Here is a 25,773-nt window from a genome sequence, read left to right as displayed (position 1 = left end):
AAGCCAGGAAACCTGAGCTGCAAGGGAGGCGGAAAGGGGCCATGCAAGGCCCTGGTGCAAAGTGTGCAGCAGCAGCAAGGCAGGGGGAAGGGGCTGCAGGGAGGGCCAAGGGTAGCAGGAAGATGGGACCGAAACTGGAGAGAAGGAGAGAGACAGTGGGACATAGAGGATGACAGGAAGGGGTGGAGATGGGAGGAGAGAGGCACAGACGGAGAAGATAAAAAACCAGACAGACAGACATGTGCACACGTGATAAGACAGAGAGACCAAGGGGCGGAGGAAAAATGAGTCCAGGTGGAAGGGAACACCTCTGAGGAAGATCACTGCACAAACCCTGGTCAGCTGCATGTGACCCCAAAGAGTGGCTCTTAGGTTTATTCCAAACGTACCTGATTTGGGTGATAAAGAGTTAAAATTAAATACAAAGGCCAATGCCAGTCCATCCCTGGCGCCAGCTCCTGCCTCTTCCTTCTCATGGGGCCCTCACCAGAGTGATGGGGTGGAGCATACCCAACCCTGGGAGGAAATGAGGCTTTTGTGCCGAGCGGCGATATGATGGCAATACTGGCAGTGGTAGTCAACCCATCTGTAAACAGCTGACAGAGGGCAGTACAAGAATCCACCTCACAGCCAGGGCCGCAACCGCAAGTAAAGCACACAGCTGAAATGACTGACCCGGGTGGAACTGAGCTGAGAAGGAACGTGGCTCGGCTTGACCCTGGAGCACACATCACAACCATGAGAAACAGGCAACTAAAGTGACCTCCAGCCCACAGCAACAACCTTCTCTGGCTACAACTGGGAGGCAGGGACAGACCCCAGAAAACCATCTTGGGTCGTCTAAGATACATGTAACCATATTTTTAAAATGACAAAATCTCAAGCATGTTGCTTTGGTGAGCTTCTGATTTTACTAGAAATATACTCTAAGAACAGTCGAGACGCCGCACCTTGTGGAGGCGATGGGTCATGTTGCTGGTTCTGCGATGATCTTCCAGAGCTCCTGCAGCAAACAGAGAAAACAACAGGTTTCTGAAGTGCACATACAAGAGCATCACAATTTCATGAAGGAAAGTGATTCACCAACGAGAGTAGTTAGACAACACGTCAGCCATGGAGCAGGCAAGGAGAGTAGTTAAGACAACACGTCAGCCACGGAGCAGGCAAGGAGAGTAGTTAGACAACATGTCAGCCATGGAGCAGGCGAGCAGGGGCAGGAGTGGACGGGCGGCTTCCTCCTTTCTTTGTTGCTCTGGGCTGTTCTGTTTTACTGTGGCAGAGAGGCTGGACGGATGAAGTCCCAGCATTAAGGGAAGGGGCATCAGAGGATGTCAAACAATCGGAAGAGACCAGAATAGCAGTGAGTTGCCATATCTCTCCATTTTGGGGGAGATCTTTATAAACAATTTTATTTTAGCGACAGGATCTCACTCTGTTGCCCAGTCTGGAGTGCAGTGGCACCATCACAGCTTGCTGCAGCCTTGAACTTCTGGGCTCAAGCAATCCTCCCACCTCAGCTTCCAGAGGAGCTGGGACCACAGGTGTGCACCACCATGTGTGGCTAATTTTTTTTCTTGATTTTTGTCGAGATAGGGTCTGTGTTGCCCAGGCTGGTCTCGAACTCCTAGCTTCAAGCAACCCTCCGACCGTGGCCTCCCAGAGTGCTGGGATTACAGGTGGGAGCCACCGTACCTGGCCTTTTTGGGACGTCTTAGGCATCATGTATTGGGGCTGCTGATTTGTAAGAAATGTGTGTTCTTGGTCATGTGATGCTACTTTTAATGCTGCCCAGAAGTGGCAGAGCAATAAATACAAGATCCTCCTCGCACACAAAACCACACGAATTCCATGCTGCCCTCGCTCAGGACGCGAGACAGAGTGCGAGGGCGGCAGCTCCTCGTGACTCCCTCTTCCTCCTTTTTTCCTTAGAACTAGGCCCGGGTCTCCACAGACATAGAGAAAGGGAGGCCACAGCCAAAAGGCAAACAGAACAAAAGAAGTTAATTCTCAATCTTTGGACTCCAGTTAATAGAAAAGCCAGTTCAGTCCGAGAGGGGCTGGTATCCTTCCACAGTGAAGATGTGAGCAGCGGCCACCACAGCGGGGCGCCTGCACCAAGATCTGCAACCCACAAACTTCCCTCCACTGACTTCCTGTTCCCCAAACAACCTCTGCCTCGGTCTTGCCTCCTCTGGAGTCTGAACTGTCCACGGGGGGAATATGTGCTATAAAGTAAAAGATAAGGTTCGCCTGTAGGCCCGCCTCCAGACATGGTAGCTGCTAAGAACAGGATGTAGCTCCCCCAACAGGTTCCACTACAGATGGTGCCAGGCACGCAGACTTCACCCGCTGCAGGACTAGGGTGGAGCCTGTGCTTGGAGGGCTTGCTTCATCACCTCTTTGCCCCGGAGTCACCCGCTTCACAATAAAGCAACCAACGGCCCTGCTTCGGGGCCTGGACCTACCAGCTGCTGGAGGCGCTCGTAAACCAGGAGCTGTGGGAAGGAGGCCTCCACGGGCTCCACCACGAAGCGCAGCTTGCCATCTGCGAGCTGCTCCAGCGCGCGCAGGCAGGAGCGGAAGTGATCGTAGGCTTCACATGTGACGTCCAAGTGTCTCAGTGTGAAGTTGAGCCTGCAAACCAGCCAGCCGGACACACAAACTGCCGTCATCAATGGGAAGGGTTTTGCTGTTTCCGCCCACCTTGCTTTCCTATCCCTCACTGATCCCATATCCCCTGGAAGGGCTTTTACTGAGCGCCTGTCTCATGCTGAGTGTGTGAGTGCAATTCCTTCCTACATCTGCACGACAGCCCAGGAGGTGGAAGTGGATAGCACTTTACAGATGTGGAAACAGGCTCAGAAAGCTCAGGTCAAGTGCCCACAATGACACCGCTGGAAAGATCAAGAGAGTCCTGCAGATCAACCCTTGAGGACGCCCTCCAGGTCCTGCCTGCACCCAGCACAGAATCTGGTGCCTGGAGCTGCGCATAACTATCTGAGAAATGAATGAACGAGAGGCAGTGGCAGGGGGCGGTGCAGAGGACTCCGGAAGCACAGAGAACAGAGAGAAAACTGCTGGGAAGCTGGGGTCTGAGAGATTTCAGAGAGTGAGCACCTTCAGAAACAGGTCTCCCAACCCTGCCACTTGCCTTTCAAAACCTTAGTCTACAAGATGGTTTCACTTGAAATTAAAGCTCTTTGCCTTTTTCCCTTTTCTTTCCAAATTTTTTTATCAAGAAAAATTCCAGACATGCAACAGGAGTAAGAACAGTCTATGCTGGGCGTGGTGGCTCCCACCTGTAATCCCAGCACTGTGGGAGGCCGAGGTGGGCAGATCACCTGAGGTCAGGAGTTTGAGACCAGCCTGGACAACATGGTGAGACCTCGTTTCTACTAAAAATACAAAAATTAGCCAGGTGTGGTGACGCATGCCTGTAATCCCAGCTACTTGGGAGGCTGAGACAGAAGAATGGTGTGAACCCGGGAGGCGGAGCTTGTGCTGAGCCGAGATCGCACCATCACACTCTAGCCTGGGCCGACAGGGCAAGACTCTGCCTCAAAAAAACAAAAAAAACAAAACTGTCTAATGAACCCATTACCAGCTTCAGCCACTGTCCACTTCCAGCCACTCTGCCACCTTGGCTCTTCCTGGGCCCCCTGCCCTCACTGAGTTATTAAAAAGCAAATGCCAGACACCAACCCATTTCCTCTGTGAAGCTGGAAATGTCAGTGTGTGTCTCAAGAAGATGGAGACCTTTTCAACTAAAGTTTAACAATCCCCCTTTAACATCAAATATTCAGTATTCAACTTTTTCCAACTGTCCTGATGTTTTTCCTTTACAGTTTATGAAATCAGGATCCAAATGAGGTCTGTACATTGCTATTGCTCAGTGTGTGCCTCAAAGCAAGCCCTCGGTATTACTGGTATAAGTAACACTGCAATAAATGTGCAAGTACATACAGCTTTGTACACAACCATGAGTGTGAATTTCCAGATGCTGAATTGCTGGGTGAAGAAGTCTGTTTCGTTTTACAGCTTTTGCTGTGGATTCTGAACGATCTTCAGAAAAGCTGTGGACTACCGTTAAGTATTACAGGAGAATGTGTGTAGCTATCACAAGGTGGGCACTCAATAAATGGAACCTAACATTTCAGGATATTCTAGTGGAAATGTCTGGGAGAGGCTGTTGGGTGAGGAGCTGTCCGATTCAGCAAGAGAAAGAGACCTGGGGGAGCTGAAGAGACAGGCACCACAGAGAGAACATTCAGGAAGAGAAGCTCTCGACAGTGCGTACTGGCCAAGCGTTGAGGTTCCAGTACAGTCGGCATTCAAGTCCTTGTCTATCACTAACTAGCTGTGCCCTGGCCAAGGCCCCTGATTCTTCCCAGCCTTCCTCTCTTCATCAGTCAAGTGGGACAGCAGCACCTGCACACAGGGCTAGGATGCAGATTCAGTGCAGTAACGTACACAAAGGATGAGCACAGACCTGGCACATAGTAGGTGCTCAATAAGTGGCACTGAGTAACAATCATAATGACACTGACAAGGACACAATTAGGAGGTGAGAGTTCCGCTGATACTCGGGACGTCAGCACGGTTCCCGTGGCGCAAAGCTCACCTCTTCTCCACCGACAGTATGGCTGTGCAGGCATTTTTCAATCTGTGGGCGAGTCGGGAGAGCGTTTTAAACACAGCATCAGTCAAGTCGTCGTCGTAAAACACTGTGGGAAGCAAAAAGGCCAGGATTAGAGGAAAACATGCAAATATTACAGAAATTGACTTTTCAGAGCAATCCGCACAGAGAGAATGCTTATCACCATGGAACAGCAGCAGCTCCCAGAATTAAAACTGCAGATGTGGTGGCATGTACCAGAAAGTCACCTCTAAAACTGAACTCCCGGGGGAAGTGAGGAGAGACTGCACTTGACTTCATGCTACAACAAAGGGCGTGTATGGCGAAGGAGAAATTTTCTTACCTTCGGCTGCAAACAGGATGGTGGTGTGATCGTACAAGTCAGAAATTTCCTCTTGTGACCAACTGAAGGGGACCTCGGGATCTAAGAAAGAACAAAAGCACACTCTGTGCCCACTGCCTTCTCTCCTGGCCACCAACTCTCACTGGGACTGACCAAAAGGCACTTCAAGAGAAGAAACAGGGCTGGGGGTAGCTCGGTGCAGTGGGCACCGCCAGGCAGACCAGACTCCCTGCTTCAGGCCCACTGCTGCCCGGGTGCAGAGTCATGGTGGAAGAGGCACCTTTTCTGCTGAGTGTCTGCTCTAGCCAGTGAGCAACGGGCGGATTTCAGCCTCACCCTCTGCCTTGGCCTGTGGCCCAGAGCAGGATGTGATCTCCCCCTTCTGCCTGCTGGGTGGCCCAGGAAAACAGCCTCAGTTTCGCACTCACAGAAAGGGCACAGTACTACTTCCTCACAGGACTATTGGGAGGGTCGAAGGGCCTACGGTACGCAAAGTGCTAGGCAGGTGACCAGTACTCAAGGAACGACTTTCCCCATCTGCCATCTGACAGGGAAAAAGAAAAGACATCTTTATACAAAGAAAGAGCAAGCACCCAGGTCTGAAGTAGTCTGTGTAAGAAATATGGAAAGTGTCCTACCCAGGGGGTTTCCTGGCACCACTGTTTGTTGGGAAATGGTCTGTGCCCCAGAGTCTGACAAACTCGGGTCCAGGCCCCTACCCTGCTGTGTACCAGCTGTGCCCATGGGCAGTCTGCACTCACAATTCAGGGATTATTATGCTACCACAAAGGGAAACCACAACACCTGGAGAAGAAAATGAACGTGAGGTGCCCAGCATGCAGCAGGCGCTCAGAGAATGACAGCTGATGCTCATCGGCCAATGGAGAGAAGCTGCCACACGCCGATGGGACTGTGGCAGCAGCTGGGACTACAGCTCTGTCAAGACCACAGAGCCAGCGGCACTGAGGTATTACAAAGCAATCACTGAATCATACTGGGGGACGTCCAAGAGAAACACACACCTGTGCACAGGTCGTCCTTCAGCCAGTCCAGTTCTTTGACCTTAACTATACCACCTGTAAAAACAAACAAAAAGAGAACTTTCCAAACTCTAAACATCATCAGGAAAAAAAGATAAACTTTTACACTATATATGAAGATCCATCTATCCACCCACCCACCCTTGCTCTCACCCATCCATCTTCCTGCCCTTCCATCTTTACAGCCAGCCAGCCAGCCGGCCAGCCATCCACCCATCCATCCATCCATTCACCCACCCACCCATCTTCCTTCCCTCCCTCCCTCCCTCCCTTCCTTCCTTTCCTTCCTTTCCTTCCTTCCTTCCATCCATCCAATCCATCCAATCCATCCATCCATCCATCCATCCATCCACCCACCCACCCATCTTCCTTCCCTCCCTCCCTCCCATCCATCTTCTCATCCTTCCTTCTAGCCATCCATCGATCCATCCATCCATCCACCCACCCCCCCACCCATCTTCCTGCCCTTCCATCTATCCATCCATCCATCCATCCATCCATCCATCCATCCATCCATCCATCCACCCACCCACCCATCTTCCTTCCCTCCCTCCCATCCATCCATCCATCCTCTCATCTACCCATCTATCCATCCTTCTACCCTCCCACCCATCCACCCACCCATCCTTATTATCCTCCTTCCCTTCTTCTCATCCATCATCCATTTTCTGTCCCTTCCCTCCATTTATCTGTCCATTCTTCCAGCATTTTTTGAGTGCTACGTGTCAGGGACGGTGCCAGACTCTTAAATAAAGATTTAAGAGTCATGCTCCCCATCCTTGCAGACCAGCCCCCCTAGGAGAGACTGGCAGGTTAACCAACAACGGTAAGACTGTGTGGCTGGGTGATGCCAGAAGGATGAGGCAAACGCACAGGAGGAGAGAGAGGAACTCATGTCAGACAGCGGATGTCAGGGAAGGCTTCCACCAGCACGCTCCCTCCGTCCTCCCAGCTCTGCTGACTGCCTACTGTACCCTGAGCACTCAACAAACATTGTGACAGTGGAGAGCAAATGCAGACAGGGTACCTGCACCCACAGAGCTTGTAGTCCGGTGGGAATGGAAAACACCAATAACTAGTCACACGAGCAGATGGTAAAATGCAATCATGCAAGGTGTGCCTGGAGTCTGTTGGGGGCTCTGGCCTCAAATCTGGAGGTCTGAAGCCCCGAGCGTGATGAGGACTTGCTGGGACGAGGGAGGGCAGAGCACTCAGGTGGAGGGAAGAGCAAGGGCAAAGGACTCGAGGGAATGTGATATGAAAGACGGTGAGGTCGGCTGTTGGTGGGGGGGGGGCGCTGCAGACAGACAGGGGCCAGATCCCCAAGAAGATGAGACAAGCAACAGGAAACCACTGAAGGGCTTGAAGCCTGGGGGCTGCTCGGAGGAGGCATTAGGACATAACTGTCGTCACCCATCACATACACTCATCCCTGCAGGCCGTGCAGGGAGCAGAGAACCAGGCAGATGGAGGCGGGGGCCCATCTGCACAGGGGACTGGCCTGTGAGTGAGTCCTGGCTGTGCTGGATGCAGGGCTGGAAAGGAGACTGTCAGGAGGAGGCAAGGAGAGCAGGCCGGGGCTGGGCCAGGGAGGCCTGGGAATTCAAGGAGCTTAGACTTCACCCCACAGGTGATGACGCCCCTGGAAGGTTTTCAGCAGCAAGTGAAGCGGACCGGCTTGCATCTGAGAAAGGGCACTCTGGATGTTTCATGAGGACATCTTGGACGGGTCAACTAAGGAGCTGGGGAGACCAGCTCAGGGGCCGCTGCCAGTGTCCGGGAGAGAAAGAGCTGGAGTAGGATGACGCAGTGGATCTGGGAATGAGGAGGTGACCCAAGGAGCGTCCTCAATGCTCTGAAGCTCTGTGATGCCCAGATGACGCCTGCTCCCCTTACTCACCTGCTGCAAGGGACAGAGACGGAGCCCTGCCTCCCAATGTCATGGTCTTGGGTGTCTGTCCTACCTGCTAAACAGAGAAACCTCCCTCCCTGGCAGAAGACCCCCTGGGCCTCACCTCCAGTGGCAGCCAGGTGGCTGTTGAGGGCAATGTTTCGCTGGCACATGGATAAGAGATCTGCACCGACATCTGGAATGACAGAGGGCAAGCCATAAAGCGCCGGCCACTACGACACTTTTATCTCCACGTTTTTGCCTAGAGAGAGCTGTGATCAACAGCACAACTGCAGAAATTAGAGAAACATTTCTCCTATGTGTCTTACTGCCAAAATTAAATACCCTCACCTTAAGGCTCTTTTCATTGGCTTGTTCCCTAAATAAGAGATTCTCCTCCTGATGGGGAGAGACAGTGTGCATTCCAGAGAGAAGGAGTGTGAGCTCCCAACATCATCCGAGCACATGCAACACGTGTGCACTTCCCTAGTTCATCCTTTTCATGTTTATGGCCACACAGGAGCTGGGATCATGAATCCCATTTCACGGATTAAGTGACTTGAGCAAAGTCATACAGCTATTGAGAGCAAGAGTTGGGATTTGATCCAGGTTTTTCTAACTCCAAATTTAGGCTCGTTCTTTGAAACTCTAGGAAAACTGACTGGACCAGTCTTCCGGTCAGAAGGATTTTTTCTTATGATTCGTCAGAACACAGAGCAGATTCAAACAGGCTGAGCCCACTCTCTTGAGCGCGATTCACTTTGCTGCCACCCAGATCTCCCTCCCAGCCGCCTGCTACTCTGACAAGTGGGATTTCTCATCATTTCAAGAACTAACTTGTGGTACAGTGAATCCTCACTGGCGGAAGCAGTGTTTTACCAAAAATAAACTTCTAATTAGAAGAATGTGCGTGTAGAAAGTACAGGATGTCTTGTTAATGACATTTGCTTGGTCCACTGTGGGCGTGGACCCACAGTGCAATCTCCCTGGGACTAACATCTGCACCCCAGGGGTCACACAGAGCCAGGTACGGGAGGAGCTCCCCGCTCGCAGAAGGGAGGGATCTACCCTATCTCCTAGGCCAAGAGAATACTGATGATATGTACCTGACAGCACACGATGGGCTTAGCAGTTTTTTGGAAACGGAGTTTCACACTTGTTGACCAAGCTGAAGTACAGTGGTGCAACCTCGGCTCACTGCAACCTCCACTTCCCAGGTTCAAGCAATTCTCCTGCCTCAGCCTCCCAAGTAGCTAGGATTATAGGCGCACGCCACCATGCCTGGCTAATTTTTTTTTTTTTTGTATTTTTAGTACACATGGGGTTTCACCATGTTGGCCAAGCTGCTCTCAAACTCCTGACCTCAGGTGATCCACCTGCCTCGGCCTCTCAAAGTGCTGGGGTTACATGCATTAGCCACCACGCCTGGCCAGGGTCAGCAGTTTTTAAACCTTTATGATAGTTTCTGTCAAAAGCTTTTAACCCATAAAACAGGTAAGACAGGAGCAGCTCTGGCTGAGTGGGGTAGGAGCCCTGGTGCCCTGAGTGCATTCTCCCCAGCATCCCTTGGCCAGCTCATGGGAGCTCTGCTCCATGCAACACAATCTGAAATTCCACCACGTCACAAGGGCACTGCCCTGTGGGCCAGCAGGTCCACATCAAGGGCCTCGGGTCTCATCAGCAGCTGTGGATGACCTTGGGCCAGCCTCAGTCTGCCCATTTGGACAACAGAGATAGGAACCCTGGGCTCTGCCCAGAGTCACTGTGAAGTTACAGCCAGGCACTGATGCATCTGAAAGGACTTTTCCAACTGGAACATGGCATCTAAATGCAAGCTTTCTTCCCCATGCTGGTAAATCTCTCTCAGGGATAAGACTTCTTTATAGCCTGCTATTAGGCACCAGGGACGAAGCAAAGCTCTTGGACGGCTTGACTCTGAGAAGCACTCACTGATAATTTACATGACATTGTCAAGAAGCAGCCAATAGCGTGGCTGCACTGCAGACTCCTGACCAGTGGTTAACTCAGCATATTTGAAAACTGTGCCTCAGGGACTGGTGATCTCTAGCTTCTTCCTTCCTATCTCAGAAACAAGAGTCTGTGCCAGGAAACGTTCACTAGGAAGCAATGAGGTGTAAACCACATCAGCTGATACCTCTTTTTGTCCAGCAGATATTAAAGATTTAAAATATAACAACAATGTTCACTTGACGAGATCACTACTCTCTTGTAAACTGGTATATTTGTTCTAAAGAAAGCACTCTGGCACGTTAGGAGTTTAGTTAACTTCACTGGCTGGTTTTCATCACTGTACTACGGTTGTGTGTGATGTCACCACTGCGGAGCCAGAGGAAGGGCACATGGCACTTGCTGGATTATTTTAACAACTCCTTTTGAGTCTGAAATTATTTCAAAATTAAATACTAAAAAAGAAATTAGTTGGTAATGTTCATCAAAAGCTTAAGAATAGTCTCACCCACTTCTAGGAACCTAGTGACAGGTTATTAGACAATGATACACAAAGATGTTCATTGCAATGTAACTAACACCGTCCACTCCTAGGAACCTAGGTGACAGATTAGACAATATACAAAGATGTTCATCACAGTGTAACCGACAAATGCAAAAAAAAAAAAAAAAAAAAAAAACACCAAAAAACCAAAACCCATAGGAATGGCCAAAATGCTCAGCAATAGGAGAAGGGTTACAAAGAAGATGAAATATTATCTGGTCATTAAAAGTCATATATAAAGTTTTTTGTTTTTTTTTTTTTTTTGAGACAGAGTCTCACTCTGTGGCCCAGACTGGAGTGCAGTGGTGCAATCTCAGCTCACTGCAACCTCTGCCTCCCAGGTTCAAGCCTCCCAAGTAGCTGGGATTACAGGTGCCCGCCGCTACCACATCTGGTTAATTCTTGTATTTTTAGTACAGACAGGGTTTCACCATGTTGGCCTGGCTGTTCTCAAACTCCTGACCTCAGGTGATCTGCCTGCCTCAGTCTCCCAAAGGGCCGGGATTGCAGATGTCAGCCACCGCACCTGGCCTATATAATAATTTTTAATGGCACGAGAAAATGCTCTCAAAATGTTCTCACTTATGAGTGGGAGCTAAACAGTGGGTAAACATGGACATACTGAGTGGAAACACAGACACTGGGGGTTCCAGAAGGTGACACGGTGGGAGGGGTGGGGGATTAAAGCTTCCCTATTGGGTACAATGTTCACTATTTGAGTGGAAAGTCCACTAAAAGCCCAGACGGATGTCATCACTGCAATATAGCTGCACATCAGAAACCCGCACTTGTGCCCCCTAAATATATACATATTTAAAAAAGAAAATGCTCTTAAAAATGTTTTTCAACATTTTCAGCAGAATACAGTGCTGCTGCAGCTTGATTTCAGCTATCATTTGGAGGAGATTCTTACAACGTAAGCGCCCTGAGGGCAGTGCCTAGTCAGCTCCATTCACCGCAGGGCCTCCTACATCTAGAAATGAGTGGCACACGGGAGGTGACCCATAAGTTGCATATTGTTGATTCAATCTAGGGATTGTAAAATTTAGAGTAATTTTTATTTACTGTTTTAAAAATCTCCTACAAAGAATGGGCAAGGCTTCTATACCCAGGAAAAAAATAATAAACTTGCTTTCAAAGGCTTCTAAAAGGGTACATTCCTCCTGTTTTTGGAGATATTTGCTCTTTCTCAGGAGTGGGGAGAGAGGTACCAGCAGGGGTGCTAGGCACCTCCTGAAGCTCAATGGCCTTATAGCCACTGGGTGACGCTGCTGCTGCTGAGTGGGTATTGCTGGGTCATTTTGATGTCACTGAGAAAGAATGGACAGTGGAGAGGGCCAGGGGACCAGGATGGCAAAATCAACAGCAGCTAACATCCAATTTCCAGTGCCTCTGCCTCTTTTTTTATACAGTCAGTGCATGCTTTGTGAAGGTCACTACTTCCCTGCAGCCTGAGATGTTACCTCATTACCTGTACAATAAACGGTCCGGGCCATGGTGGCTGCGATGATGCTAGCGAGCCCCGTGCCGGCCCCGAGCTCCAGCGCTGTGCATCCTCGGAAGAGGTCCTGTCGGAACAGGATGTAGTCTGCCAGGAGCAGGGCGCCCCGCCACACCTGGAGGGAAGAGGACAAGGAGCGACAAGCAGCGTGAGGCTCTGCAGGGACCCATCAGGGCCACAGGAAGCGGACAAGACCTACCCACCTGCTTGCCAACATCCTCCAGGGGCGTGGCCATGGTGTGCTCTGGATGGGACAGAAACCAAGAGAAATGCCCACTGTGAAATGGGGATGGACAGAAAACCACAAGACAGGACAGTGTGGCAACTGCCAGCACGGTCAGATGGGCGTCAGAGGTTGGAATGAGGCGTTCTAGAGAGCAGCAGAAACACAGGCTGTGCTACTGGTTAGGAGGCGACTTTTGAGCACCACTCAGAGGATGGGAGCTTTTTGGAATGGGGCTCACACTCTTTCATGTAACTGGGTATCTCTGCCCTACAGCCCAAGGCTAGGGAGGGTCACAATTAGGTTTTCACGCAATTTAATTGCACCCACATGCAGTGCACTACTTTTTTCATGACCAATAATTGCAAAGTTACAATCATAATATATTAATTTATATACTACTAATAATCGCAACTCATTCAAAAGTATTTTCTTATACTGAGAAACATACTTAACTTCATTATTTTCTTATACTTAGAAATCTACATTAGAAGTTAACAAAATAAGTTTAAATTTACATCCTTTTTAAAAACGTTGAAAAGTAGTATAAGTATTCTCAAGTGCAAAATATAATATATTTTGTATTTATAATATACCCTAATAGGATCAAATTCTGGTGGATGGGAGAACACAATGGAAATATAAGAACAAGGAGAAAAGGAATGAAGCAAAACATTTTTTGTTGTTAAGTAAGAACTTGCTTGTCTAAGAGCTCCCGAGGAGGGAAAATAACTTGCTCAAGTATTTTTAAGTGAGATGGTAACAGCTATCGCCAATCGCTCTGTCTGTCCCCAAACCAGGAAAGAAACCGACTGTGTAGGGTCCTCTTGGGCACCTGGGCCACTGTTCTCTGAGGGCTCCTCCTGGGAAAATCTGGCCAAAGATTTCAGCCCTATGGGCAGTTAGAATCTGATCTCTGAATAAAGTGACTAATGGGTCGTCCACCAGCATCTTGGCTAGATTTGACATGGTGGCTTACAAGGCACTTTTAATAAAACATGTTCCTTTCAGAAGGGCTTCAGATTGCTATGTCCTAACACGTAGTCACCTGCTTTGAAACTGGAACAGAGATACACCTGCCGAGCCACCTGATGCCAAGTTCCTTCACTGAACCAACATTCACTAGACAGACACATTCTGTGAGCCAGCCCTGGGTGCCACTGAGATTCTACCTGATTGGCTCACATGTATATTACAGAGAAAGACACTGACTGAGGTTCAGCATTACTGTTTGTAAAGTTAATAGAAAAAAAAGCACCTTCTCTGCATGAGGCACTGGGCTAAATGCTTTCTCATTTAATCCTCAAAATCACCCAATGACAGGTTCGAGTATTATTGGATGAGGAAAAGGTGGCTGGGTGAGATTAGCAGGCTGTGGTCACAGAGAGGGTGAGTGGCAGATGCAGGGTTCCAAGTCAGGTCGTCTGCAGTTTTCTGTCTCTTTCTGTTTTGAGACAGGGTCTCATTCTGTCATCTAGGCTGGAGTGTGGTGGCACGGCCAAGGCTCACTGCAGCCTCCACCTCCCAGGCTCAAGTGACCCTGCCACCTAAGCCTCTCGAGTAGCTGGGGCTACAGGTGCATGCCTCCATGCCAGGCTAAATTTTTTTAGTTTTGTAGTTTTTGTAGAGATAGGGTCTCAGCATGTTGCTAGGGCTGGTTTCAAACCCTTGGGCTCAAGTGATACACTGCTTTGGCCTCCCGAAGTGGGATCATAGGTGTGAGCCACCGTGCCCGGCCTTTTCTAGCTCTTCAGCCTGCTTGGGGAAGGGAGATGTAGAATCTGAACCATGCCAGGGACACGGTTTAAAAAGCCTGGGGCAGAGCCTCCCAGGATGAAAGGCACAGGGACTCGCTGGGCAGGCTGAAGGCTTGTGTGCTTGTGCGTGGAGGGGAAGGGGTGTCTGTGGTCTACACCCCGGCCCCAGGCCCTCTGTGTCAGTGTCCCTGCCCAGTTCCTCTTCCCCAGTCCCACCCATGCCATCTCCTGGGTGTGGCTCGTAGCCTCCTCTCCTCTCCTCTCCCTCCATTGGCCTGGGAAAGCTTCCTCCTTGCCGTCTGCTCCCTAACCCCAGCTGTCCTAAGGGTTCCTGCTGCCAGGGGAACCTTCCCATAGCGATCTTGGTCCTATGTGATTGGTCACGTCCTTCCAGGGGTCTCGTGGACGTAAGTTCTGCCTCCCAGCTGTCCTCAACAGGTGGCTAGCTTCCCTTGAGGGAGAATGAGGACTCTGAGGTCAGAGACCTGTATGACAACCCAGTTTTGTCATTTCCTAGCTGGGTGACAAGTCACTTAACTTCTTGGAGACAGAGCTACAGTTTCCTCTTCTGCAAAATGCAGACGTAGCCTCATCCCTCATTTCTAAGGCTGTAACAGTGTTTAACCAGACAGCGCTTCTGAGAGAGCACAGGCTCAGCAGATATCTGAGAACGACTGAGGCGGTCAAGGACCCCAGCCCTTGCACAGCTGGAGATCACTGAAGCCCAGAAGGGGGACATGACCAGCCCAGGGTCATAGTCTGAGAAAAAAAACATCTAATTAGATCAAAATGTGTCAAGATGGCCGGGTAGTGGCTCACACCTATAATCCCAGCACTTTGGAAGGCTAAGGCAGGAGGATCGCCTGAAGCCAGGAGTTTGAGACCAGCCTGGGTAACAAAGTGCAAAGTGAGACCCATGTTTTTCTAAAGCCAAATAGAAACAAAAGAGGATTTAAAATGAAGTCATTTGGGAGTCTGACCAAAAACTGATCTAAGATGTGCTTTCTGCTGATGCTGATGACACGAGAAAACACCAGGGCGAATTGATAAGGGAGAAAACGAGAGGCTCAGGGATGGATCAAAGGAAGAAGCGGATGCTCTGCGACTCCCTGGGGCCAGATGGAAAAAGCCAGAATGAATTCCCCAGGAAGCTGAGTGTGGCCGACCTTAAGGGCACTCCTTTCTTGTGTCTGACATCCTCGAGTCCGGAGTGCAGAGATTCCGAGGTCTACCCGACCCCTGCCCTGTTTCAGGCACTTGCTAGTGTTCGAATGGGTAAATATGCTTCTTCATGACTCATCAGGATAGTCAGAGATCACAACAAATGCCCACTATGTCAGCCCTGGGCCGGGCCCGGTCCAGGTGGCTGCGTAGGGGTGAGGAAGAAGGATTCAGTCTAGGCGTGGAGGCCCAGGTGACTTAGCGACCTCCCTACCCAGGGCCATCTTGTGGCTCCCACTCCTGTGAAAAGTCAGAGTTTATATTTAAATAATCCCAAAGGTATCATGAGAACATAAAAGGCCAGCCTGAGGAACTATCCCCATGAGAAACTCTAGGGCTAGCAATGGGATGAGACAGTGTTAGAATCTCACCTGTCCTTATCAGATTCTAGAATTACGTCTTATCTCATTTGCAAACTGGGTCTCTAGACCTGCAGGAACCTAGACTCTTCGTCAGCCAGTCTCCCTCCTCCCAGCTTGGGCCAGTCCCCAGGACAGAGGCTCACATTTATGGAACACTGAATCCGTGCTAGGCATTACGCTAAGAGCTTTGTATGTGCTGTCTCTCTGAATTCCTTACAACTGGAGGAGGTTGTACCCCTTGTACAGACAAGGAAACTGAGCTCAGAGAGGCTAAGCGACTTGCCCGATTCTCCAGCAGGAAGGCACGGGACTCAGAATCTGACGGCCTGAGTTCCAGCCCTGCCTCTCTCGAGTTCTCTTGGGGTCTCACTTTATTTCTACAGTGGGGGAATTGAACATAATTTCTTTTGAATTCTGGGTCTCTGGATTCCTGGCAGATCCCTGGATAAACTTTTTAAGGCTTTGTCAATCCCTTGGAATAGTTAAGAAAACACCTATTTTTCTTTTTCTTTAGAAAAACCAGTTTCTCAAATGGGTCTATAACTTGAAAAAAATGGGTTGATTTATGGGTCAGAGGAAAAGGGTTGTGAGGCGAATGACGTCTGCTTACCATCAACTCTGCGCCAGGCCCTGCTCCTGGCACTCACTGGGCATGTTTCAATAAATTATCACTAAAACCCAGGGACAGTGGTTCCCCTGATCACGTAGTTCTGACCATGTGGTTCTGAGTGGGTAAGACATTTGTCTCTGGTCACCTGGCTTGTGAAGATGGAGCTGGGCTCAAAATCCAGCCCTGCAGGATTAGATCAAGTTTTGCAGATGAAAGTGCTCTAGCCAGTTTGAAATAATCACGAATTACTACCTAGGTTCATGCATTAGCTACCTTTCCACTCTCCTCCGTCAGGGCAGGTAGTGAGTGACTGACAGCTGAAAAAGTGAACTTCCAGGTATACAGACAAGGGGGCCTCACCGTGAGGTCACCGCAACAGGGCAGGAGGGGAAGCTGGTCACAGGCCAGCCTCTTCCCGAGGGACTTTGTTCTTAGCTCATACGATGGTAAATTCCCAGAACATTCACTACAGACACAACAATTCACTGTGGAGTAACTGACAGGTTTGCTCCCCAGCTTGGGGAGGCTAATAACAGTGAGGGCTCAGAGGGAAATGAGCCATCGTCGGCCCCCCTGAGAAGCAGGACTTTCCAAGCCTCTTTCGAAAGCTCTGCCCCCATGATGTGGAATGAGAGCACAGGCTGTGGCGTCAGACAGACCTAGGTACAAGTCTCAGCTCTGCCACTGACTAGCTGTGTGACCCCAGCAAGTTCCTCAACCTCGCTGAGCCTCAGTCTCTTCCTCTGTGAAATGGGAATACTCATCCCTATCTGCAGAGGCCATGAGGGCAGAGGTCACCCATGGGATACAAGGAACTGGGTACTGGTATGAGTTCCACGTTGCCCTCTCTGGGACAGTCTAGAACAGAGGCTGCTTGGTACCACCGTGGAGGCGCTTAGTAACTGTTTGCTGAGCAGATAGATACAGAGCTGCTGTTTTGTCTGTTTTTGAGAGTGACCCACTGACCCCCATTCTCTGACCAAGGCCAGTGCTGGGGGAGGCCTTTCCCTGGGAACTCAAGACACCATTGGGGACCCTGGATCTCAACGAACGGCCTCAAATCACAGCTCCGCTCCCCAGATGAGCAGCGCCAGGGGGAGGCAAAGCCCTGGTGTTGACACTGTGTGGATTTGAAGCTCGCTCACCACCACCAAGCAGCATGGCGCTAGGCCTTTCACTTCCTCGTCCGTGCACCCCCTCAGGAGGGGCTGTGCAGACTAGGCCACTCGATACGAGTGAAGATATCCAAAACACAGTAGGTGCTTAACCAGGACCGATCACTTCCTGGCCCAGCTCCCTACTGCTCCCGGTGTTTCTAGAGTGCCAGGTCCCTAGATTTCAAATCCTAGAGTCACCAAACCCCTCTGCTCTGCCCCCATACCTGGGTAGCAGTTCCTCTTTGATCCCACCTCTGAGTATCTGTCCAAACCTCTCTCCTGTCCCACTTTTCCCGCCACTTCATCACTCCCCTTTCTTACCTGGCTTCTAGCTCCCAGCTCCCAGTCCATCTGACTGGTCCACGCCCCATTCATTTTCATTTACAGCTCTCTCCCTCTGCCACACTCCAGCTCCAGAACCTCCCATGGCTCCCTACTGCCAGCCCAGCCAGGCCAAGCCTGTCCCACACCCCCAACACGCTGAGTTAGAGCAAGAGCACAGATGTGGGAGGCAGCAGCAGGGAGGCTTCCTGGAGGAGGTGTGGCTGAGCTGGAAACTGTACGGCAATGGGGAACATGTTAAGGGAGCAGAGGCTGGGAGCAAGCACTCTAGCAAGGAGGCACAGCACAGAGAAGAAAGTGCACAGGGTGAGGCTGTGGTGGTGTGAGCCGGGCAGGAGTGATGGGGTTGTAGAGAGCTTCCCCAGTCTCACCCGAGCTGGTTCTCATAACCTGTGCTGCCTGGGCCTGCAGAGTCCACGCTCAGATCATACTGAGTCCTGAGCAGTGACACTGCGGAGTTGCCTTGGTGACAGGTGGGCCACACCACACCTCTATTTACCTATTCTGATGATATCATGCGGGCTGCCTTGTGCTTCCTCTCCCAGGACGTCGTCTTCTTCCTGCGCTAGAATCATGGGATGTACCTTGTCTCTCAGAGGCCCTGCTGGGTTGGAATCAGAGGCGGCTCGTGGTCTTCTCACCACGTCCAAATCCCCATCCTCATCCAGCTGAGCTTCAGCCACTTCCTGGCCAGTGGTGTCAGTCCTGGCCTGGAGGGAGAAACCCTCATTACCGTGGCCACTTCCTGGAGGGGACCCTGTGCTGCCTGTCTCGGCAGAAGGAGGCTCCTTTGTGTGACCATCTCTGTGACTGCCACCCTTGGCCCCTGAATCTGTCCAAGAGTCTTGGCTCCATAGAAGCTTGAATTGGGACAGGAAAACTGAAAGGCAAGACAAAACGCAAAGTGAGAATTCCAAGATGTTTTCTTTTTTACCTTCCTCTTCTTCTTTGAGAATATCTGATTACCAATAGGAAAGATTTTTAAAGGCCAGGTAGAGATATACTAATGCCAGCAGAAAAGGCCCACTTGATTCAGCTGTGACCACCACCAGCCAGGAGGCTGGGGCCACCACCAAGAGCAGCCGCCATTTCATGAGAATCTATGAGGCACTTGGCTCATATCATCTCATTCAATCTCCACAATTGCTGTGAAGATACCATTATCAGCTTCATCTTACAGACCCAGAAACTGAGGCTTAGAGGAGTAAGCTGACCAAGGCCACACAACTTTTAGGAATGAGCTCAGGGGCCTCTCCTCTAAGCTCCCACAGCATCCCGGGTTTAAGCCAGTTTTTGGATCTGTCCGATCATCCATTCATTCATCACCGAACAGTGTGTGCCAAGTACCATGCCAGGTGCTGGGGGTACAAAGCAGGATTTGGTATGTTAGGGCCTTACATTTTAGGAGTGAAGTCGGGGAAGAAACATTAAGCAAGTAAACAAGATAATTACAGGCTGTGTTAATTACCAGGAATATAGTAAAACTGCATTCTGTGTGACACAGATGTGGCAACCACATAAGGCAGGAGTGAGCAAACTTTTCCTGTAACAGGTTAGATAAAAAAGTTTTTTGGTTGGGCATGGTGGCTTACACCTGTAATTCCAGCACTTTGGGAGGCCAAGACAGGAAGATTTCTTGAGCCCAGGAATTTGACCAGCCTGGGCAACATGGTAAATCCCCTTCTCTACAAAAAAATTATCCAGGTATGGTGGCATGTGCCTATAGTCCCAGCTACTTGGGAGGCTGAGATGGGAGGATCACCTGAGCCTGGGGAGGTCGAGGCTGTAGTGAGTCAAGACTGCACCACTGCACTCCAGCTTGGGTGACAGAATGAGACCCTGTCTCATAAAATGTATCTATTTTCAAGCTTTGTGGGCCCTGTGATCTTTGCTGCAACTCCTCAACTCTGCCGTTATAGCACAAAAACAGCTGTAAAAACACGTAAATGAATGGGCATGGCTGTGGCTTCATAAAACTCTTTATAAAAATAGCTGCAGGCCAGATTTGGCTCACAGGCTGCAGTTTGTATACCCCTGGTATAATGTACCATCCAAATTAGGGCAGGAGGGCAATGGGAATTATTAATAATCACACCATAACAAGCTAATACAGGGTAGTTGGGGTTAGGGAGGGTGGCCAGGGAGGGGCTGTCTGTGGAGATGATACTTGAGGAGCCAGGAGGGGAGGAAAGCAGGTGTTTTCTCCCTGGCCTTGTATCTTATGGTTGCTTCTCTCCCTTCCCTGTGTTTGAGGGACAGAAAGAACCTGAGAGTGGCCACAGAAGAGCAACAGAGAGTGACATAAGGGTAGGCACACAAGCAGAGGCTGGGTCAGGCTGGCCTCACAGACCAAGTTGAGGAACCTGGATGTTATTCTGAGAGCAATGGAAAGCCACTGGAGGTCTAACTCAGGAAGTGCTGTGATTTGATCTGCATTTTCAAAAGACGTCCTTGGCTGCTGCAGAGATAAGCGGGGAGGGTGTGCAGCAGTGAACTCAGTGGGAGAAGACAGAGGCAGCCAGGCAAGCAACAGAGGTGGCTGGACTAGGGTAAAGGGAGTGGGGATAAACTTTGGGAGGCCGAGGCGGGCGGATCACGAGGTCAGGAGATCAAGACCATCCTGGTTAACACGGTGAAACCCTGTCTCTACCAAAAATACAAAAAAATTAGCCAGGCGTGGTGGTGGGTGCCTGTAGTCCCAGCTACTTGGGAGGCTGAGGCAGGAGAATGGTGTGAACCCGGGAGGCGGAGCTTGCAGGGAGCCGAGATCGTGTGCCACTGCACTCCAGCCTGGGTGACGGAGCGAGACGCTGCCTCAAAAAAAAAAAAAAAAAAAAAAAGGAGTAGAGGACAGGGTTGGATGCGGTGGTTCATGCCCGTAATCCCAGCACTTTGGGAGGCCAGGGTGGGAGGATCACCTGAGGTCAGAAGTTCAAGTCCAGCCTGACCAACATGGTGAAACCCTGTCTGTACTAAAAATACAAAAATTAGCTGGGCGTGTTGGCAGGTGCCGGTAATCCCAGCTACTCGGGAGGCTGAGGCAGGAGAGTTGCTTGAACCCGGGAGGCGGAGGTTGCAGTGAGCTGAGGTCGCGCCACTGCACTGCCCCCTGGGTGACAGAGCGAGCTACCGTCTCAAAAAAAAAAAAGAGCAGAGGACAGATGGAACCCCAGCACTTTGTCTCCCCAGTGGACCCTGGGCTTGCTGACGGCAAAGTTTGGCTCATTCATATCTGCATTCCCAGCATCAAGTCCTGGGTCAGGCGCACAACAGGTGCTCAGGAAACCACAGGAGTTTGCTTAATGAAAGTAGGGGCACAGCAGCTTGCCTGTAATCCCAGGGACTCAAGAGGCTAAGGTGGGAGGGTTGCTTCAGGCCTGGAGTTCAAAACCAGCCTGGGCTAGCAAGACTCCATCTCTACAAAATAAAAACCAGACAGGTGTGGTGATGTGAGCCTGTAGTCCCAGCTACTCTGGAGGCAGGGGAAGGAAGATCACATGAGTCCAGGAGTTTGAGGCTGCAGTGAGCCATGACTGTGCCACTGCACTCCAGACTGGGTGACAGAGTGAGACTGTCTTTAAAAAAAGCAAAAACAAAAGCAAAACAAACCCCCACACACAAAAATTGCAGAGTACAAGGTTTTTAAAAAATCATAAAGAAAAAAGGGCACTTAAAAAGTGGTCTGAGGATAACAGTTACGTAATCCAGTCTTCCCAATATTTTCCCCAAAAAGATGAGTATGAGAAAGCAGAAAACAAAATAGGATCCGCAGGGCACCTGGGCCCAGGACCTTACCTGGCTGCCCCACGCTGTTCAGCCGTACCATGAGATGTCTATGGTTCGGGGTATAGAGGTGGACGTCTGACAGCACAGTGTCGCTCCTAAAGGTGACCTCGTCCATGGCTGCAGCAGGAGCCAGCTGTACCATGGCCCAGGCTCCACCTTAGTCCTAGGACAGGAGTCCCTCAGAGGTGAGAATGGGTCCTCAGCATGGCAGGTCCCAGAGGAGATACTGCAGACAGGTCCAAGCTGGTAGCCAGTAGCTTTGCATCGCCCTGGGAGAAGGTCTCAGAGACTTGGCCAGGGAAGAGAATCCAGCTGGAAATTAATGTGTCATTTTGTTTATATTCATTTCACTCAGTATATTCATTTTATATTCATTCATATATTCATTATATTCATTTTCATAGTAACCTTTTATTTATAGCAAGGGATATGAATTTCCATTTATAAAGTTTCCTTTCCCTTTTTTTTCAACTTATTACAAAAAAATTTCAAACAGTAAGGATACAGGGGAATATCATAACCATAGAACTACTGCTTAGATTCAATGATCATCACCATTTTGCCACACGTGCCTGCCCTCCCTGGTTTCTTCTCCTTGAGCTGAGAGTACATTGCAGACATCATGACATTTTGCCCCTAAATTATTTAATGTCTGTCCCCTAAGAGCATTTCCCTATATAACCATAAGACCATTAGCAAATCTAAGTTAATTAATAATTCCCTAATAGCATTAAAGTCAATTTCCTCCATCTGTCTCCCAAAGGTCTTTGAGGTTTTTTTCCCCTGAAACCAGTATCCAATCACAATCTGCACTTTGCATTTAGTTGTTATGGCCCTTTACTCTTTCTTTTTTATTCTAGAAGCTGTTATCAACTGTCCCCACATCATTTGTTGTTATAAAGCTTTCCTATTTTAAACAATGTTTTATTTTTAAACATTTCTTTTTGCAGACAGGGGCTTGCTCTGTTGCCCAGGCTGGAGCGCAGTGGTACAATCATGGCTCACTGCAGCCTCAAACTTCACGCGATCCCCCTGACTCAACCTCCTTAGTAGTTAGGACTACAGCTATGCCACCATACTTGGCATTAAATTTTTTTTTTTTTTGTAGAGACAAGGGTCTCACTATGTTTCCCAGGCTGGTCTCAAATTCTTGGGCCCAAGCCATCCTCCCACATCAGCTTCCCAAAGTGCTTGGGATTACAGGCGTGAGCCATCATGCCTGGCTTAAAGCTCTGCTACTGAATTTAAAAAGATGAGTGGAATTAGCCGGGTGTGGTGGCGCACGCCGGTAGTCCCAGCTACTTGGGAGGCTGAGGTGGGAGGATCGCTTGACACCAAAAGGCGGGGGTTGCAGTGAGCTGAGAATGCGTCACTGCACTCTGCACTCCAGGCTGGGTGGCAGAGCAAGACCCTGTCTCAAAAAGAAATTAAAAAAAAAAAAAAAAGAGTGAGTGGATTTAAAGGAAAAGTAGTAAGGGAGTCACTACACTGGTGATACACAGATATGGCAAAATAATGCAGGTGACACATTAATAACTAAAACTTGGAAAACCAAGGCTGAGGCAAAGTGGTCAAGAACAGGGGGACCTCCCTCCAACTGTTTCACCTAATCAAAAAGCATCATCAAACAGCAGTAGTCTGATGGGCTTTGAAGCTGGACAGACCAGGTGGGGATCCCTGGTCTCTCACCTTCTAGCCATGTGATTTCAGGAAAATCACTTCGCCTCTCTGCATCTGTTTCTTCAGCCACAATCTCACGCAGTGTTACTGGGTGGGTAAAGTGCTGAGCAGAGTCCTTGGCTCACAGTAGGTGTTAATAAAACACCACCAACCTCCTTGTCCTGGGGTTGGTTTCAGGTATTTGACCCAAACCTGCCTGTAACCCCTGACTGCCTACAGGAGCTGTTCCTACCTGGGTAGATGTCATGAAATCTTCAGGGCCCCCATTTCTTCAACTGCAAAATGAGGTCATCATGACTCAGGCTGTCCTAATGATCCCAGTACACTGCTGGAGTTCCTACATTTAAGTGGTTGCTATGGGGCAGCAAAAGCTGTCCCAACAAAAAAATTTTTAAGAAAAAGATGATTCCTTATTCATCTCCATGCTAGCTTTCCTACTCAACACCATAAAGCCATCAAAATGCAAGTGGGTTGTGAAGAAAGTCTGTGAATCTGGCAAATCAATGCAGAATTTCATGGTGTCATTGAAAGTGATGGAGAAATGCTGGACCTGAAGGCCAACACTCTTAATCAATGGGACTGGCAAAACCAGACCAGATTCCAGAAGAGAAAATACAGCTTATACCTACCACTCATTTCAAAGGCAGATCAAGCTCTCTCAGGACTTAGAGACGTCCTGGGGGAAAATTGAGGACTTTCACATACAGTTTTTTTTGAAGGGGGTGGGGAAGATCCTCTCTAATATTGCTGTAAAAATCAAAAGTGAACCAAAGGATGCCATTTCTTTTTTTGCCATAGCGCATTTTTTTTTTTTTTTTTCTGAGACAGAGTCTCACTCTGTTGCCCAGGATAGAGTGCAGTGGTGCCATCTCGGCTCACTACAACCTCCGCCTCCTGGGCTCAAGTGATCCTACCTCAGAGTCCCGAGTAACTGGGACTACAGGCATGCACCACAATGTCCAGCTAATTTTTGTATTTTTAGTAGAGATGGGGTTTTGCCATGTTGGCCAGGCTAGTCTTGAACTCCTGACCAAGGTAGATCCATCTACCTTGGCCTCCCAAAGTGCTGGGATTATAGGTGTGAGCCACCACGCATGGCCTATAGTGCAATTTTATTGGAAAACTTACATCCCAGAAAAATCAATGTTCTTTGCTTTTTCCAAAAGTGAGCATAATATTACACACCAAATTTTAAGTATAGACAAAAAAAAACCCCTCAAATTCTTAATCTCTAGTTGAATTTTCCATTTTTAAATTCAATCCAACCAGGCTTCCCAAGAAATGTACGCTGCAATGTAAGTTCCAGATGAAGGAGATTCCCTTTAAGTGGCTTTCCCTAGAATCAGCTATCTGGGAATAAGGAGGCCCTCTTGAACCTATATCAGGCCCTCATATACTCAGAGGAGTATATGAGACAATTACCACTTTTCGGGCTTACGACATATAGTAAACGTTCAATAAGCAACAATAGTAAGTACTATCATTATAGCAATATAATAATGATTAAAGTGAATGCTGGGAAGAAAGAAAAAAGGTAACAGTTTCTCTAGTCAGGAAAAGTCTCTTTCCGGAAATGCAGGGTCTGTATGGGCTTCAGGCTCCTCTCTTCACTGGGCAGAGCTGAGAAAGGAGACCCAGGCTGCAGATGGGGACCTGCCCCACCACCTCTCCATAGGGCTGCAGGCTCATCCCTGCAGCAGGAGCTAACGTGTTCTTGGCTCTTCTAAGGCTGTGGGGGCTAGACTGAGACGCTACCAGCTTTCTTCTCCTATAGGTCCCCAGTCAGTTGTCCCAAATAAGCAGTGTGGTGGGATCACGGTGTTGAAATAACTTCCCTCCTCATCTTTCTTTCTGATAACTGCAACTCACTTAACAATCAAGAATTTGGCGCGATCCCATGACGATTTAGGCCAGGAGCTGGGGAGGGCAGGGTGTGAAGGCCCAGGCTGGGGGCAGGAAAGACGTGGCCTGGCCACGGCGCGTAGAGTGGTAGTGAGGGGCTCCGGGGACGTCCCCCGTGGGGCTACTCGTCCTCTTTGTCTTGTCGCCTTCCTGACGCCACCCTTGTGGGTTAACTATTGCCCTCTCAAAAAACAGTCACAGGTCGGGCACTGCCCTCCCTTCCTAATCTAAAACCGAAGGAGAGGTGCCTGGACCCAGAACGGAAACCCAGGTGAGGACGTGGACTTCTTTCCCCAACACCCGTGTTGAGAAGGGGAAATTGACGCTGAGAGTGGGGTGGGGCCTTAGGGATCTGGGCCTCAGATCTGTGGGAGCTCGGATGTCAAAGTCAGGCTCGGCGCCAGGAGGTTCCCTGCACCCTACCCTATCCCGCCGCCTCTCCCAGGCACTTACCCGCCGCGGGGCCCAGCCTGGGGTCCCACCCGACTCCCGTCTCTGTGGGACTTAGGCGGCCGCCATAACAGGCGGTCTGCGCAGGCGCGGCCCCGCCCCCGCGTGCGACCATCCGACTGCCCCGCACCGTAGCTCCACCTACCTGCCCGGGCCGCGCATGCGTCCGAGGGTTGCCGGCGGGCACCTGTAGCCTTCGCTCTGGTCGCGGGAGAGGCGTGTTTGCTGGGGGGGACCCGCCTAGGTGGGGTCATCTCCGCATATGGGTGGCTAAACTCATTCCTCTAAAAGACTTAAATAGGAGTTAAATAACTCGCCCAGCTACTAAGTGGTAAAGCCTGGATTCGAACCCGGGATGTG

General features: G+C 49.8%; 1 protein-coding gene across 1 annotated transcript; it reads right to left on the bottom strand.

Annotated features, from left to right (window-relative positions):
* Positions 1 to 888: 888 nt before the first annotated feature.
* METTL22 (methyltransferase 22, Kin17 lysine) lies at positions 889 to 25,538 on the bottom strand. Its single transcript, XM_004057170.5, has 11 exons — positions 25,417 to 25,538; positions 21,391 to 21,693; positions 18,095 to 18,475; positions 12,127 to 12,167; positions 11,894 to 12,038; positions 8,035 to 8,106; positions 6,002 to 6,055; positions 4,980 to 5,060; positions 4,622 to 4,724; positions 2,466 to 2,634; positions 889 to 1,003 (listed from the first exon to the last, which is right to left on the bottom strand). Exons 2-11 carry the CDS (start codon positions 21,521 to 21,523, stop codon positions 968 to 970), a joined length of 1,215 nt encoding a protein of 404 aa, XP_004057218.5. The 5' UTR covers positions 21,524 to 21,693; positions 25,417 to 25,538; the 3' UTR covers positions 889 to 967.
* Between the last annotated feature and the right edge of the window lie 235 nt (positions 25,539 to 25,773).

This window comes from Gorilla gorilla, chromosome 18 (assembly GCF_029281585.2).
Source record: "Gorilla gorilla gorilla isolate KB3781 chromosome 18, NHGRI_mGorGor1-v2.1_pri, whole genome shotgun sequence".
NCBI lineage: Eukaryota > Metazoa > Chordata > Mammalia > Primates > Hominidae > Gorilla > Gorilla gorilla.
The sequence above is the reverse complement of the archived record's forward strand: the minus strand, read 5'-3'. Positions and strand labels throughout refer to the sequence as shown.